General features: G+C 35.2%; 1 protein-coding gene across 2 annotated transcripts in view; it reads left to right on the top strand.

The window, feature by feature from the left end:
- Window positions 1-9,672, top strand: part of LOC129791420 (amphoterin-induced protein 1) — a 90,957-nt gene extending 81,285 nt beyond the window's left edge. For both annotated transcript variants that reach the window (XM_055829593.1, XM_055829592.1), the window contains exon 2: window positions 7,016-9,672. In XM_055829593.1, the coding sequence (XP_055685568.1) occupies window positions 7,285-9,561 (2,277 nt within the window). In that variant the 5' untranslated portion in view covers window positions 7,016-7,284 and the 3' untranslated portion in view covers window positions 9,562-9,672. The remainder of the gene's footprint in view (window positions 1-7,015) is intronic.
- The last annotated feature ends 9,171 nt before the right edge of the window (window positions 9,673-18,843 follow it).

Below are 18,843 nucleotides of genomic sequence, written 5' to 3'. Positions count from 1 at the left end.
AAAATCATTGAGATATATGTCAAATTATAGCTTATTTCAAGACCTTTCCAAAACTAATCACGAAATTTCTGTAGGTGTTATAGAACTAGAGATATGACCATTTTTATGCATCAAATTGCTGATTTTCACAAAAAAAATAAACTTTGCCTACTAATATTGCTCACAAATAGTATTTCAACGCATAAACAAACTTCTACACGTTGTGGGACACCAACTCTTATAACTGGACGCGTTATGATTGACTTTCACCTATAATTAAAAAAAAGGTACCACAACTTGAAATTTTCAACTTTTCCCATGATTTTCGTACCGAAACAATATTTTGATTAATAAAATTCCTTCCCGGAGGATCCTTCAGTGTGTGGGGGTTCACGGAGGTTTATCGGCATGAATGTAAAAGCTGTGTGTGGGGGTGTTATGCTCCGTATAGTGATTCAGAGTTTGCTATCCCGCGCAATTCATTAAACATCCAAATTATGCATCTTCTTCCCTTCAATTTTCCCCCATTTCCTTCCTTTGCAATAAAAACGTTATTTTGGTTCTCATTCACGCTTTTCCTCTCACATGTTTTACATATTTAAACATCACCTTACTGGTTCCTCTCACCAAATATATATTTGTTTTTTGGATTATTCACCCCGTGCCATTTTCCGGAGAGAAGATTTCCTTATGAAGGGAATACCAAAAATTAATACAGGCAATGAGATTTTCGACAATACGTAAATTGTATATTTATTTTTTCTTCTTCATTCAAAAAGTCAGCATTAAATATTCATTGAAGGTGAATTTGCTGAATTTCCTTGCCCCCTGCCACCTTTACCCTTGCATCTTTAAGTAAGCGGGGGTGGCTGTAGGAGGTGGGCAAATATAGAAAGGTTTTTCCGCCTTTGTGTGTGCGATTTTGGGGGCAGGAAATTTGTAATTTTGACTGAATGTTTGTTGATATAGGAAGTACTTTTTGCCTTTGGGGGATACATTGTGCGTGATTGTAGGAAAAATCATTTGCAGAAGGAGCCATATAGATGGAGGAATGTGATGTGGGAAAGTGTATGCGGATGTGTGATTTAATTTGAAACTAGCTGACAATGGGCTTTTCAATTTGCCTTAGGAGGAAACTTTATAGAGGGTTTGGGAAATGTGTTGAAATGAAATAAAAGCGGAAATCACCCTAATATTTCTAACGATGTCCTGCATGCATGAATTTCCTCAATTTTATATACATATATAGGTAGTGTAATATATACACACACAGAGGCTCCTCCTGAACCCACACAAACCCCATCCTTTCCACCAGCACCCCATTGCTCTCAATACGAGTCATCCTCTGTGTTGGCAAATATAGCGGAGCATATGAAATACAACATACTCTCAAGTTCCATTAGGATCCGAGCTTTTATTAGTGCCACCGTAGTTATGTACTTACATGTAATCTTGAGGTTTTCATAATTAATATTGTTATAACCAGTGATATTATTTGACAAAATTGGGTTTCTTCAATTAACATTAATGCGGATACACGTTCACCAAACTATCCATTCCAAGGACCCCTTGACACAGTCATACACACACCCTCACTCCATTTTGGGGTACCCTACACCCCCACGCGCCCCTTTAGCAGCTCCTTCGCAGCACCACACGGCAGGATAATGCATCAAGTTTCACCCTGAAAACTGTCGAAAATTATTACATTGTTGTATAAACTAGAAAACAATTTATCGTTGCAACAGGGGATGGTTTATTTTGAGAGTTTCCGATACAGACTACCCTATGGGTACCTACCTTATTAGGCATGCGAAGCACATTGGTATACACTTTGAAACTCACAAATTAATCAATGGGTTTTCCACACACCGCCGTGTAGCAAAAACCCACCCACCCCCGCAAAACCCCATCAGTTGCACGAGAAACTTTTATACACGGGGAACTTTCATAAATATTGACACACCACCACCAGCTTCAGCTGCCCCCCCTGATCCAGAAAACTGCGGTGGTTTAGGGCTTTAAAGCCACGGCCCCGTAATCCCTATGAATATACTGGCGGTATGGCCAGAGGTTATTCAAAATGCAATAGAGATCAGCGGGTGATAAATTTCAGCTTGTCCATTGCACACACATTTTACCCATGTTACCTACCTACCTACTCCTCACAAATCCATCAACTTTTGATAATTTTGCATTATTGAAACAAGACACTTGACACAAAGGTACTGGGAATTTGAGGATAAATTAAGTATTTATCTCGGAGAATTTTAGCAACTGAGAATTCCCGACAAATTGTCAGGAGGGGGATTGGCAGATTTCCACGTGCAGAGGGTGAGCAAAAATAGCGCAACGGGTGCTATATATAATCGAAGAGAAATATTAAGGGTGTTTCATTAGTAAATCCACCTATCAGGATCTAATTCAAATAAATAATTCAAACATAGCTTCGCTCTATGACTGAAAGGTAGAGCTCTCTCTAGGTAGCTACTTTAGGTACGAGACATTCTGTCGTCTAAAACATATTGCAACTCATGTATTTTCCAGAGTTTGAAGACTTATTTACTGTGTGTTTTCCGTATTTTGTATAGCGCGGAGGCAATAAAAAGAGGGGAGGGAGCAGACGAGAAAATAGCTCAGTCACGTCACACAGATGTGTAGAGCCCATAGAAAACCTCTTCAAAGCAGACATCTTATGCTTCTTCCATGCGAAGAAAATCCAAGTTCCGACAAAAGCTTAAGAAACATTTTCCTTTTCAACCTTGTTTGATGTTCTGATGCATTTTCCATGATTATTTAATTATTTTCTAAGAAGTTCATTTTTGACTTTGATATGTTGGTGCAGATTGAATAAGGAATTAGTGCAGAAAAATGCCATTTTCCGCGTGAAGAGGAAATCGGAAAAGGAAAATACGTGGCACAAGTCTCTAAATATTGAGTAATTTTTAATCATTTTTTGGCTATTGGGAAAAATGGGAATATTTTTTGCAGGAAAATGCCCAAAGGGTTACATTCTCAGTGGAAATTAAAATTTGAGCCATTTTCCTTTTACTTACAAAATATTTGAGCATGAAAAAGTTAGTTTTTCTTGCAATTTCGAGGAAATTTGACATTTTTTCTGTGAATAATTAAGTATATTTGTTGCAAAAATTCACATAATTGTATGTACTTTATAAAAAGCTTCTTCAGAAATGATGATTTTTCGATTTTTTCAGAAGTTATATACATGCATAACATAAAAAAGAAACATTTATTTAATTTTAATTTTAATTTTTTATTCAAAAGGAATATTTAAAAATTCCCAACAAAAGTCACCAATTTAAACATACAAACTAAAAGTTAATTTAATTACAATTTACATATAATATAATTGTTCTAAATTTTTGATGAGCATAAACTACCTACATATTTAGCTCTGTTGCCGTGCAAAAACAGACTACAATGTGCGGACTTTTTAATAACGAAATATAAATGTAACATTAAATTAACTATATTACAGTCATACCCCGCATAATCAAGTCGAGGTTATACTCTTCTCACCCATTAATTTTAATGCGTAAGAAGAGTATAACCTCGACTTGATTATGCGGGGTATGACTGTATTATGGAACAGTTCTGATGTATTTTAATTGCACCAGCATAAAATTACATATAGAAACAACTTGTTTATCTATGTCAAAAAGAGATATAGAATGGATTTGTTGTATGATTTTCCGTGATTATCATGCATTAATTTATAATTTCAATATGCCACAAAATATTGAATTATCGAAAATATTTATTGGGTAAAATGGTAAATTGCCAATTATCGCATTAACGAGTGAATGAAGTTCCGATAAAGGGTTTATTAAACATTTTTTACATGATAAAAAAAACTCCCACACGCTTTATTAGCGCGGTAGTATTTTTTGTTGTGGTGCCTGCGAGTCAATTTAGATGTATTTCTGAATTCCACTTTGATGTTCGCTTGTAATGAAATTTTAAAATTAGCTTTCAACGCGAGCTGTTGCAGTGTACCCACCGAACTTTATACCGCGATCTATCTACCAATTTAAATATAAATTTGTAGATTGAGCCCGCCATTCAAATTGAATTTTATTGCAATTTTGCAAAAATGTTGCCTGTTGTAAAAAAAAAAAGTTCAGCAAATTACCCAAATTGCTTCTATGGAGCCCAAACGATTTTGGCAAAGTTGAGCAAAAAGTGATTAAAATAGTTCAATACAGAGGGAGGAAGTTAAGTGAAGAACAAAAAACAGCCCCCACCCGATCCCTCAATGTGCGTGGTGATATATTTTTCCCCAATCTAGCTGTCCCTCGATGTGAGGGGCTTTGGAAGGGTAAATATTTGCAATATCACTCTCTCTCATGTCAACCCCATGTACACATTGAGTGGTAGACCATATATGTAGAGCTATACTGATGGGGTGGAGGCTTAGAAAATATGGGATAAAAAATGTAACCATCACTGCGGGAGTTGGGGGTGCTTCACATGCCCAAAAGCTATATAGGAAAATATTTCCGGAAACCCCAGATTTCCTCAATCCCGACATCTTCAAACAATCAACATGAAATTCGCTCACCTCCTGTGAATTTTTAGCCCTAGTTTGCATTTGATTTCTTCCTCCGCATCTAATCCACATGTAAAGAACCCAGGGAGAAGAAAAAACCCTCCCATTTTCCGAGAATAGAGAAAATTCACGGGAAATCAGGTTATATTTGGGTACCTTACCTATATACCCATCAGGATTTCTGTTGAAGAGGGGCCTATCAATTTTAATTTGGACCCAAGACATTTCCATCAACAAGCGTAAACTGGAAAATAGAAATAAATTTTACTCCCAGAGATTTCATATTTATCGATTGTGAAGCTTTTATGCTTAGCTTTTGGGTATGCACATGATTTATATATTCACAATGATTTATGTTTATTTCCTTGCTGTGTGTTTCAATGGCCAAATGACAAATAAACTTATAAATTATAACCATTTGATCTGATTTCTCAAAATGGTTATGTGCCAAAGAAAACATTCGATAGAGGTATTAAAATGAACACTTAATGGGGCAATATTGGTTTTAGTTTTTCCACATAAATCCATCGTTAAACTATGTAGAGGAGCGTGGAAATAATCTAAGCTTCTTGTATGCTCTAACTTGTGGAAAACTTCTTTAAAGAATACCTACTGGATTTTTTTAAGAGAGGCTACGCACAATAGAAGAAGAAACAGTCCCTGAAATTGATTATTTTCCACTGATAAATTCATTAAAAGATAGTCTTCGTATTTCTTTCAGTAATTTTCCCGGAGTTTCTCTATTAATTTCCTCTAAAATTCATAAACTTTAATTTCAAGTAGGAAAATGAAAATTTCCCGGTATTTTCTGGGAAAAAACTTACAGTTTCTTCGAGTCTTTAATATCCTTTAATAGTTTGAAACGATCTTTCTTTTTTTTTTTAAATAAAATCGGTATTTTTACATAAAATAAATAGAGACATAGGGTGAAATTCACTAGTCAGACAGACTTAAGATTCCTTAATAAAAACTTTAGTTTTTCTAAAATTCCTAAAGTTTTCTTAAGACTCTTCAAGTTTTTTTTTAAGATTTCTTTAAGAAAAATTCAAGATTTTTTAATTTTCTTAGGGAAAACTTAAGAATTTGATTGAAGAAATCTTAAATTTCGCTTTAAAAAACTTTCTTAAGAAAACTTAAGTTTTTCTTAAGGAATCCCAAGTCAGCATGGTTAATGTATTTCACCCATAATATTAAACCTGGCACCCCCACTGTTACTTATATTTAAAGAAAAGCTTGATTTAACCCGGCGCCTCCACTGCTATCTATGAAATTGAAAGAGAATTTATTTAACACGACTACCAGGCGTCTCCATCATAATGAAATTAACTAATTTATATAATTTTAAATAAAAAATGAAAGCTCTTTTAATTTAAATTAGAAACAAATATTAACCAATATCCTAGTTGTAAAATTATATATACCTACTATATATGTATCTGAGGGACAGATTAAGAATTCAAATGAGTAATGCAATACGAAATTAGTTTTAATTGAATTTATAGTGGGTATATAAAGACAAATTTCTCAGTACATTATAGAATTAATAATTAACTATGTATACCTACACGATTTCCATGTAAACATATAGATATTACATCTTTACATTTTCTATTCAGCTAAAGCTCCTTTGACATCCCCGTTTTTGAGCATTTTTTGCAATATTTTTCTATTTGCAAATATTTTCACATAAAAAAAAAGTAAGATCCTTCATCCCTCTTTGAGATGGTTTTATGATATTTTTAGACACGATTATCCGTGCTATATAGCAGTGCTGCACAGCAGATTTCTCAAGTATATTTCTTTTTGAGAACACGCTAACTGCTTTTTATCCCGAAGTATCTTGAAATCGTCTTATCTGCTGTGTCAAGAGGGTAATTCTCTTACACAGTTCATCGATTCATATAGAGCGAAGGAGCGACAAATTCCATTTTATGACACTACTCCCGGGATGAGGAGGAGTGTCTGTGTTGTGTATATGTATGTATCTGGCTGCTGGGGGAGCTTTTGGGGCGGGAGTGGCTAAAATGCGATGATGACTTGGGCAAGTAAGTAGAGGTTGGATGTGACACAAATATATTAGAAGACAATTCATAATAATTACCCAACATGTATTATATTTTCCACGAAAATCCCGTAATTTTTCATTTTCCTGCAAAACACAAAGCTCCTCAGAGGTCACATTTATTTCTTCGTGTTTGGCTTTTCCATTTGGGGGTAGCGCAAGTGCGGCAGTAGCAGCAGCAGCAGAGAGAGTGGTTCCCTTCCAAACGTAATCACATAGAATTAGTCTTGCAGTGATTGCAGGGTTATTGTGTTGCCTGAGACATTGATAAATATGTTTTATGTTACCGAAGATTTTGAGAGTAATATATTTTTTTAATTATATTCATCACGATTGTTTCATATATAAATGTATCTAACATTGGGTTTTCTTGTCTGTTTTTTTCTCTCTCTGTGTCTCTGTAGGTTCCATGAGTCGTGGCGTATTGGCATTAGGAGTAGCAGGAGCGTGGGATGAAAATGAAGAGGAGCGAATTTGCACATAACATTTCAATAATTGAGGGATAAAATGGATGGAGTGAATTGGAACATGGACGGGAGATTTGTAAATTTGCATATTTGATTGAGGGGCGAAAATTTTCCACTTGAACACTCACCGAGAAGGGTACGGAAGAAATTTAGAGCGGGTGGGGTGTGCGCAAAGGGGTACACACACCCAATATTCCCAGGAAGAAATGAAGTGGATTTTGGTGTTTATCTTATTCCAATGCTACTTCATCCGCCGAATAATGTCATCGTGCCCATCGGAGGTGTGCATATGCAAATGGAAGGGTGGCAAGCAAACGGTGGAATGTGGCGGAAGGAATCTCCTAAATTTACCGGATCGCATGGATCCGGGGACACAGGTGCTCAACTTCTCGGGGAATAGCCTTACAAATCTCCCCTCGGAGCGTTTCCTCAGGTTGGAGTTGATAAATTTGCAAAAAATCTACCTAAGTCGGAATCACATAATGAAGGTGCACAGTCGCGCATTTAAGGGTCTCACAAATTTAGTTGAGCTAGATTTGAGTGAGAATATGCTCACGAGCATACCAACGGATACATTTCAGGATTACTCATCACTCATGCGCCTTTCGCTGAGTCGTAATCCAATCCGGGAGCTGAAAGCAGCTGCATTTAGGCACCTTTCGTACCTAACGACGCTAGAGCTGAGCCACTGCCAGATTGAGACGGTGGAGAATGAGGCCTTCATTGGGATGGACAACTTGGAGTGGTTGCGTCTCGATGGGAACCGTATGCATACAATTGTGGGTGACAACATCCTCCCCACATCACTCCATGGTATTGATTTGCATGGCAATCAGTGGCGGTGCGACTGCCATCTCATCGACATCCACTCGTGGCTCATGAGCACAAATGTGCCCCAAATTGAGGATCCAGTGTGCGCATCCCCGGCTCGTCTCACGGGTGTTACGATAAAGAGCGTGTCAACGGATGAGTTGGCATGCCTACCCCACATAACACCCACAACGCTGTACTTGGAGATAGCCGAGGGGCGAAATGTGTCGCTATACTGCAAAATAACTTCAATTCCGGAATCTACAGTGTCATGGTGGTTTCAGGGGCAGATTCTCCAAAATGAATCAATGGTTACAAACAATTTGCATCTCTACTACTATATCGACGAGGGAATTGAGGAAAAGCGCAGTGATTTATTCATCTACAATGCAAATGCCGAGAATAATGGTACATTTGCTTGTTTAGCTGAAAATGCGGCTGGTCGTTCGCAAGCCAACTACACAATACGTGTCATTGTGAAGGAGAAGCAAGTGGTTGAAGATGCCGTCACACTCACGGATGAGCACTTGTACATGATGTACAGCGTGGGCGGGGGAGTTGGGGGGATTTTATTCATCATCGGATGTATCATTATCTGTAGATACGTTAGACGCTCCAAGGTACCTAATGATCGTCGTATTAATGAGGTGAGTTTGGAAACCTCACCCACGGCTAATCATGTGCTCAAGACATCACACACCAGCCACGATATTTCATCGCCATCCGACCCGAGCACAATAAATAAGCACGGAGTTAATGGCGGTGTACCACCCAATGGTACCATCAAGAACTCAACAGCACTCCTAATCACCGATGAAAATTTCATGCGAAGGGTGGATTCCCCCCAAGCGGGTGGTGGCAATACAGGACGTGTCTGCAGTGGTGGTGCCGATCCGAATCCCGATTTAATTAATGATGCCGAGAGTAAGGGTCAAATGTGCAATGATGCACGAGTCACAGCGCCACGCATCACTTGTATACCACGGAACATCAGTCGCGATATGTACTACGACAGTGATGTCCATCTCAATCCAATCAATCTCTTCAGTGCCCACGGTGAGTGCCCGAAAGTCACAATGGTGGCCCCCGAGAAGATAATTCAAGTTACAGAGCTGAGTCGCTTTGGTACGATGCCGCATCCGTCGCGTGTCAAAATGCACACCTATACGCCCCTACGGTACTCCCAGGAGGCTGAATTCCTCAAACAACCGCCGGACCACCGACCCTTCGACATGTACACGCCGCCACCGAACTTGAGGTGCACGGTGGATGGGTACCCGTGTGGGGCGCAATTAGTAACATACAAGCCAAACGACCCCCATCATTTTCCCTCCCCACCTGAACCCTTTAAGAACGACACAACCATATGTAGCCCCATTGTGTCGTACAACGCATGGTACAGCACCCCACAGCCATGGCCGCCGTGCTTACCGGCCTACCAAATAAAGGTGAAAGATATGACGGAAAAGCGCTCCGCTTCGGCCCAAACAATTCCACCCGCCGATGTACCCGAGTCCACAGCACCCGCAACCATTGCCGAGGAGGTGGCAGACGAGGAGGCGGCTGAATGTGCCGAGGCACAGGATGAGGGCGGTGAGGAGAAATTGAAACACTTCCCACTAGCAGATAGCCCTGATGAAGGCTACGAAGACATGAGTCAGGAAGGGATGTGACGAACACAAGGAAATGGTACAACTTCCACATCAAATAAATTTCCCACGTCATTCAATGTTTTTTCATACTGCAACTCCACGGGAGATCTCCCCGAGGATGACGCTGTGGCACTCTAGCAAGGGGTGTTTATCTGAATGAAAATCTTCGGATCTTCGGATTATTCGCCAAAGATTCGGATGATTCGCGAAAGATTCGGATTATTCACAAAGATTCGGATTATTAGCCAAGATTCGCTTGATTCGCCAATATTCGGTTGATTCGCTAAGATTCGGTAGATTCGCCTATATTTTTGGTGCACAAATAACACTTTTTAAGCAAAAAACTATAGCTTTTAAGTATTTCGCGTATTATAGACGTGCCTAAACGTGTTTGTTTGAATCTTTTGAACTTGGTTTAAAATTTAGAACAACTTTTTTTTTGTAGTAAAAGGTTCTCAATTCGTCGGAAAATTCGATTCTCTAACTTCGGGGCAAAACTGTACTTAAAAGCACGTTTTATACATCACATATTTGCGGTGAAGGAAAGCTATAATGGCCTGTGGGCCGTCTAGCCCTTTTGTTAGTCAATATTTGTCTTATAATTAGTAAGACAGAGATATACAATTTGAAGTTTTCAATTTATATGTTAGAATAATATAAAAAAATATATCGTTTATTCATCTTCTATAGCAAAATACGTGTAAATTGTTTTTTAATACTTTAAAAAACCAAAAGGATCATAATACACTTTACTTAACTGCTATCAACCTTCTCATACAACTGTTGATTTAAAATTTTAGTTTATTGAACCATTTAGATAAAAAAAACTCTATTCTGCCGTTTTCAAAATTTTGTTATTAGATTTTTTTCAAAATTTTATCTCTTGTTTTACTTGTCTTATTTTGATTTTGTTGAAATTGTAGCTGTAGCTTTTTTATAGCTTGAGGTTTCTGATGTTTTACATAGTCACATAGTATTTCAAAACCTTAAAGTGTCCAATTTGAGCAAAATTGGTCAAGGAGCACTCGAGATATGGCCTTCAGAACTTTTAGAATACATACCAAGAATTTTTTAAATGGCGAAATCTTCTAAACGGCGACATAGATTATAGAAATTGCCCCTTAAATTTAGGCAATTTTTGTTTTTGATTTTTGCGTCTCTTGCGGCCATTATTGGAACTTCAAATGTTCTAGACAGTTGTAAGGCTTCTTGAAACCTTTAATTTGGCCTTGAGTTGGTCAAAATCGGTCAAGCCGTTCTCGAGTTATATCGAAAAAACACTTTTTGCTTTAGACCGCCATATTTGCTAAACGGCTTGACCGATTGTCAAGTGTAAATTATCGATGAAAACGTCCCACTGAGCCCTACAACATACTAAAATTTCAGACCTCTAGCTATAAGGGAAGTGGTTGACAGTATTCCAAAATGGCGAACGGCGGCCATTTTGGATTTTGAAAATGCGAAAAAATGAAATTTTTCAGCCACATTTCTATAGAAAACTTCAGACTCGAAGTGTCTATCTGTTACCGTTCTCGAGCTATAAGGTAAAGTTTAAGCCACCACCGGTAAGCCGGTTGGAACAAAAATGTCACTCCAAATTTTTTGTAATGTGAAGTGACTAAAACACCTAAAACATAACTTATACGAAGTTTGGACGCGGTCTGAGGTAGTCAGTTATTCCGACATTAACTAATTATGAAGAATGTTGATCAAAATTCGCAAATATTTGTAAATATTTTCCAATATTCGACAATATTCGTGAAGATTCGGATTATTCGCCATGATTCGGATGATTCGCTAAGATTCGTCAAGATTCGCGAAGATTCGCCTAAAATATCCAAAGATTCGCCAGATAAACACCCCTTGCACTCTAGAGCTACCGCAAACACCCACAAATCTCACCCAAATACCGGAAGGCACACACACACACACAACCCTCAAACACCCACGCCCCCTTGAGAATATTTATATATGAGGGATTCACCTCAAGAAATTTTAGGTTTCCATCATCACACCTTTTTAGATCGCTCCACGGAAGGGTATACCTACTTTATACTACTTAACTCCCCCGCAACATTAAATAGCATTAATTTCCTATAAATAGAATGGATGGTGCTGCGTGGAAAACTTTCAATAATTTTAAAGCATAAAAACATGCTATATATGTGTAATTTACTCACAACGACCGATGGAAACTTTGACATCATATATTATCTCTAATCTCTCTCTTCATTTATTTCACCAGATGGAGACGCCGGGTACTTTTTGCTATGTATGTATATTTTTCACACACACACAAAAAACTCATGCAAAAATAACCAAATAAAGAATTTTTATACACATCCCCAAGGAATATTTACCATGGAAATTTTTCTATTTGAATACGAAAAGAAAATTATTTATTTTTTAAACAAAATAAACAAAAAAAATTTGTTTTTAATTCTCTGTTATGCAAATAAAGGAATGTTTTATTTAAATGGACAATTAAACTCTTATTAAATCCTTTCAAAAGTTTCCCAAAAATAAAACATGAAAAAATATATTGTTTTTATATCTATCGTTAAAACATCATTTAAAGGAAAATTGGTGAAAAACTTTTAATAAAAATTCAAAAATATAGGTATTATTCTTATAAGGAATTAGCTATATAAATATTTGAGCAACAGGGTAATTTTTTAATTTAAATTCTCAAAAGGCAATAAAAATGCGAATAATCGCATGTAAATATTAAGAAATATTTGCTCAAGATAGTTAGATAAACTTATTTAATGAAAATTCTCTATAAATTAATTAATTTCCCTTACTAAATATATTCTATAAATTCTATGTAAGTTAAAATGCGATCTAAAAAGGAGGTGAGTCTTAGTTCTAAGAAAATTCTTTCAAAAGAAAAGCTCTATAGCAATTCATTAAAAAAAACAAACTAAAAGCTCATTTATGTAACAAGTAAAATATCACTTCCAAATGGTTTCTAAATGCATTTAAATTTTTAATACTCTGTAAGAAATTTATTTTTATTGCTGATGTTGTATTTTTTGTGATATTTCATCGAAACAGACTGAAATGTGGAATGATTTTTAATGTATAAATTTTCTTTATAAAAAAAATGCTCAATATTGAAAATACCGTGCAGTGGGGTGAATTGATGAACTTTTCATCGTTTTTTTTTTCTTCTATAAAAATTTGAAAATTTATTTATACGGCGAAGAGCTTTAAATAACAATTTTTTTTTCATAAAATGAGACATTTTTATAACAGATTTATGTTGAATAAAATTAAATCTGTTACTGGATTCTGGTGTGAAATTACCATTTTTCCTGAATGATTGTTCTACATTTTGTAGAAAATTGAGAAAAAAAACTTGTAAGAAAATCGTTTAGGAAAAATTGCTTTCCACCTGAGAATCTACCCACAGAACTATTAATTTTCTTAAAATATATTTTTTCTTTTAAAATAAAGACACACACACTGATAGAAGAAACAATGAATTATGAAGGGCATTTGTGAACCAACCAAAACTAATACAAATTGATGAAAAAATAGTGGCAAAGAGAAGGTGAAAACAAGAGAAAAAAAGAAAACTTTTATTAGCGATAAAATAATATTGTATTTAGTAATTTGTACCTACGAGTAATGGATAAAATTGAAGGAAAAAAATGAAAAACTATACATAGATAATGTACATAGTAGGAAGGGCATATTCCTTATATGAATTTTGTCTCTAAATTTAGACGATAAAATCCCCCCTTTAATTTTATCGTGCGTAGAACATTGTTAATAAGGAAACATCCTTCCATTCTTTTTTTTCCTTTGAGATCAAATTGGAAAAAAGATACCCCAGTAGGAAAAAAAATTGTAAAGAGTTGAGAAAATTGGATATATTGTGTAAGGAAAGTCAAAGACAAAAAAAAATGAAGAAAGAGAATAAAAATAAGACTAATGATAGAAAAATTAATAATGACTTTTCTTTCTTTTCCCTCCCACATAGCAGCTCCTTATCGTGTGCAATTTTTTTTCTCACACCAAATGGTTGCGGGAAGTGGTGAAGAAGGATGTCTGAAAATTGCACTGAAGTTTGCACACACATGGGTGGGATAATAAATGGTCTGGAAGGTGCTATCTAAGAATGTAAAATAATCAAATAGAAACTCAAATATTTAACTTGCACGATAGAAAGAAAAATTTAAGGATAATTGCTCTCTCTAAATCCAACTCTTGTTGAGCATTAATTTATTTTGTGTGTAGAGAGCGAGAGAGTGGTCGATGTTCCTATAGCGTGCAATATGTTGTGGGTTTATTTTCCCAAATGCAACTGAACAAACATGTACAACGAGTTACCTGTACCACACTACAAATATATATATATATATATATATTGCAAAGGTATGTATACATTATTTTTTTACCTCATGTATATATTTTTATACATACATGCTATCGTGACAGGGTACAATAGACCGATTTTTAGTAGGTACATAAAATCGCCCCTACTAGTTCATTCATATGTTATCTTCCTCGCCCATTCTCACACAGCTATAATATGAAATAAAAATCCATCATAAAACTTACAATCTGATAAATAATTTTTCAATTTTTTTTGGATTAATGGAAATAAATCTATTTTTAAAGCTTTTAAAATTAAAGAATTAAAATGTTTTGATTTTTTGTCAGAATTTTATTATATTACTACGTGATTTTATTGGGGGGAAATAAAAAGAAATTACTACGTGATTTTTTTTTAAATATTAATAATAATTCTAGCTTTAAGCTTTAGAAAAATTAATCACAACGTCGCTGTATATTGTGAATCCATTTTCAATCGATCAATTTTTCCATCTGTAAAAAAAAAATGAAAATTCATCTTGAAACTTGAATGAAAAATTGCATCAAAAAGTAATAAGAGCGATAGTTTTTATTAAAAGCAAATTCTCATTTCAATTACTCCCTTTTGCTGGTCTTCCGTGCAGCTATATTAAAAAACTCTTTGTAACTATCCCATATTTTTTGCAAGAAATAGCGCCAAGAAAAAAAAGTCCCTTCAAGAGGAGGTCCAGTTAATAAATTTTATTTACTCCTGCTGAAAGAATTCTCTCCTTGTCTTGTGTGTGAGGATGTTTTCTTTTTGCAGTGGAAAATGATAAAAATTGAGTTCAAAGTTGATACTTGTGAACATAAAGTTTACTGTGTTTATGTCAGTGACATTACCTCTGTGGTGAGAGAAAAATAATGGCATTTGCTATAGCGGAAAAAGGTGAATAGACACAATAAATATTTGGACATACTCCAGAGTAAGAAATGCAATGCCATAGCCAAGATTGCTTCTCAAGAAAATTTAATGCTATAAACTCTGCCCCTTTTTTTGCCTTCGCAAACCATATTTTGCAGTACAGAGTTCAATTTCTTTTTTTTTTGCTTCTCCGTTCATCGATTGCTGTCTCACTATATTTTAGCCTTAAAGTAGATTTAGCATGAGATGCAGCCAGTAATTTCGTTTAAAATCAATTTCCATGCGGATTTGTCTGAGGAATAAATTCAGTGTATTTATTGTATAGCATAGCACGTCTAAAATAAAGGATTTTATACTCATTGAATTTTCAATTCAATGCCTCTCCTCTTAGTTTGTTTACAACTCAATTACACATCGTATCTCATTCAAATGCAATCAATTTATTCCACTATTAAGTTCACACAAAATTTTCCAACTATACTTGCACACATACAATCAATTATCACACAAGATGAACTCTTAATGCTTTTGTGAGCTTTTCCCTTTGTACTATGCAATCTGAAAATTTTTCCTCCAAGTCTTTTTCTTCTAAATCATTTCCCCATCATAGTCAGATTCACAAACAGAAGCACCATCATAACCTTATATATGAAACGAAAATTAAATTAGTCTCTTCTCGCTCTCTCAACTTACATATCCCTGTTTCCAAGTTCTTTCTACAATTTTCATGTCATTTCATTCAGAAGAACGTCCACATTTTTATGCTGCTCCGTTTTTCATCTCTTCTCCTCTTCTTTTCTTTCTTTTTTTATTTAATTTTTTAAGCACAACCCTCATTCAACTTTTGCATGAGAAATCAGATGAAAAATTCAATGGAGAAAAACTATTTGAGTGATGTGGTTCAATTAAAAGAAAAACCGTGTAGGTGAGCTAAAGGAAGATTGCTGCGCGACAACTATTCATTAATCTTTCATTCCATTAAGCTTTCATTCAGTAGAGAGAAAAAACACTAAACTTCAAATGAAAATAAATTTAATTAACAAGGATAATCTGTATAGTGCGCTCTCTCACCTAAATGTTCTAAAATGCAAATTCTCCTTGACTATTTTAGAATTATCATTGAGTAGCTACAGAAAGAGATCAATTACATTCAATTAATTCAAAGTATGGATTTTTAATTTATTTCCTGCAAAGAGATTTAACGTCTATTACGCTTTGAGCATACATAATATAGTTTTCATTTAATATTGATTGGATGAAAAGAAATCAGACAGATTTCTTGATAATTCTTAATTCTTCTTTGATCGCTTTTCCTACATAATTAATAATCTTATATAGGTACAGAGATCAGTGGTGTAGCCAAGGAGGGTGTTTGAGCGTTTAAACATCCCTAGCAGTTCAAAAAGTTCTTGCTATTCTTTAGAAGAGAAAAAAAATTCTAGGCTGACCGTTGCTCATTAAAGATTTCAAAAAAGATTTCAAAATTATAGAAAATGTCAAAAGAGAGAATAAATCAAAAGTTAGAAAAAGAAACGTCAAACGTTTGAAAAGGAAAACGTCAACATATTCAAAAATTTTCAAATCTAGCTTTTTCGAATGCAACACCCATTAATTAATAAATTTAGTGAACTATATATGTAGGGGAGAGCGGGGTTAAAAAAGTCACTTAAGGGTTTAGAAAAAGCTCAAAATATCATATTTCCCAAATAGATAAAGCGATATGTAAAGCTCATTTCTTTAGGAAATTTACTGCCCTACAACTCTTTCTCAGACCATTTTGTTCTATCTAATTAGGAAATATGATATTTTAAGCTTTTTCCAAACCCTTAAGTGACTTTATTAGCCCCGCCCTCCCCTACATAGTATGTATGAATAATCATAAATTTTAACTACTAATTTGATCCTCTTAATTTTATTCTTTTATATTGTCCTTAAAATTGAGGAAAAAAATATTTTCTTAAAAGATCTTCTTAACTAAATTTCTAACAACTTCCCTGAGAAAATCCTTTAACTATATATAGACAAACATAATTCCTTCATCTACTAAATCCTCTTATTTCAAATAAACTTCCAAAAAAGCTCGATATGTAATACGTGTCTATAATGAAAGCATCAACAAAAATTAATCGTAAAAGTTTCAATTTAAATTATGGAGAATTATTGTTATTCAACCACTAAATCCCTACGATTAAGTTTCCAAAGAGGATTATTGATTTATATGTGGTAAAAACAATTTTTATGAATCATGATAAATGTGACTTTTTTATTTTCTATTCAATTTATGAATTGTACATGAAAGCTGTCCCGGAACGAATAATGAAATATGTAGAATTTCCAAAGCTCCCCTATACATAGTTGTAACTATGTATGCCTCAATGTGGTGGCAAATTTATTTTATAGCTTTCACTAAACTAAATTGTGATGGTTTTATGATTCATATTGAATCACTTTGAACTTTACAACAATTCATGGGTAATTCCTTATGATAAAATCTTCACGAAATGATCCGGAAGTTGCAGGATTAATTACATTTTACCACGTTTTTGTTTATTTAACTCAGAGCTTTCAATTTCCGTGGCATTTTTGTCTATTTCTTTTTTTTTCATAGCATCAACTTATAATGAAAGAGTGGTTAACAAATTTAAATTAACTCGTAAACTCTTGAGGGAGGAGGAAAAATAAAACAAATACTTAAAGTTAACCAAGATGTGCCAAATAAGGATTATTTCATGTCGATGAATAAGGTTGATTTTCTTCCTTCAAATTTTTGCCCAACAAAAAGCTAAATTTGCAAGAAAACTTAATGAAAATTTTGTATAAAGAGTTCGCTCCTCGCTCTCTCTTCGAGCATAGTGTAATCAAAATCTTCAAGGGTAGATACTTCCAAAATGTATTAAATAACATGTAAAATGAAAGTATGTGGGTTAAGGTTAAGTTGTTTGGTAAATAAATTTATAATTAAAATTGTATCTCTCAAGAGTTGTGTCCCCTTTTTGTGCTATGGCATCAGACAAGACGAAGAGGTGTTTTCCTGAATATAAAATCCTCCTTTTGGCTCATGCATTTTAATGAAGACATGCAAGTGTATATAAACACGAAGGTGCTCATCCCAATGGTGATTTAAATTACCACCTTGAAAGAGGCAATTTGGTATTCTATTGTATACATACCTATTTTGAATGTATTCCAAGAACACATCGTCTCATCCTTTTGCTTTGCAGGACAGGATGTTGCGTTCTTGCAATAATTGCGGGCAGATTCCTCACCTCAACAGTCTCTGGAACCCATGGGTTGGGCATTTTGCTTTTGTCAATGACATTTCTAAATCAACAAGAATCATCTGTGAGCCATAGAGAGGAGAGTGAGTGAGATACAAATGCAGACATTCAATCCCAATATTGAGAAACATTACCATGAATTGGAAATTCCATCGAGGATGCACCCAAAGGGGGTTTTGTAAGGTATGGGTGCTTTGAAGTAAGTTGTGGTTGTAAATCAATCTAATCCAAAGTGTGTGAAAATTTCCTTAAAACGCCAGAAAGCATTTTCATCTTGTATGAATTTCGATCTCTCCTTGCCAAGGAATAGGGATACATTCTATACATCCCGACCATTTGCCACACACACTCACGCAATTAAGGATTCCTGAAGGACAATCTCAGAGATGTGTCCATCCCCAGTGGCGTTAGTGTGGTCATCATTCGGAATTAGTATTCACTACCTCAAATGATGTCCCTTTTTTCATCTTCAGATATTGTTCACCTCTTGGAACTTTCTCAGCCATATGATGCAATAAAATAAATGTCCTCGTGAAGTATCTCCCATCCACTTGTCGTCCTTGCCGTGAAAGATCACCCCCCTGTCGCACTGGATAGATGGTGCGAAGAGATGGGCAACTCTCGTATTTATGATATATCTCGTCAATATGTGGGTGGGTATGAAAGAAGCAAAGATGAACGTCTCTCGTATTACGTGCAGACATAAAAAGAATTGTGAAGTCGTCCAAAACACTTGTCCCATTTCACCTGCTATGTGCTATATGGTGTGCGCGCCCCTTAAAGTACGAGGAAAAGAAA

This window comes from Lutzomyia longipalpis, chromosome 2, assembly GCF_024334085.1.
Source record: "Lutzomyia longipalpis isolate SR_M1_2022 chromosome 2, ASM2433408v1".
Taxonomy (NCBI): domain Eukaryota; kingdom Metazoa; phylum Arthropoda; class Insecta; order Diptera; family Psychodidae; genus Lutzomyia; species Lutzomyia longipalpis.
The sequence above is the reverse complement of the archived record's forward strand: the minus strand, read 5'-3'. Positions and strand labels throughout refer to the sequence as shown.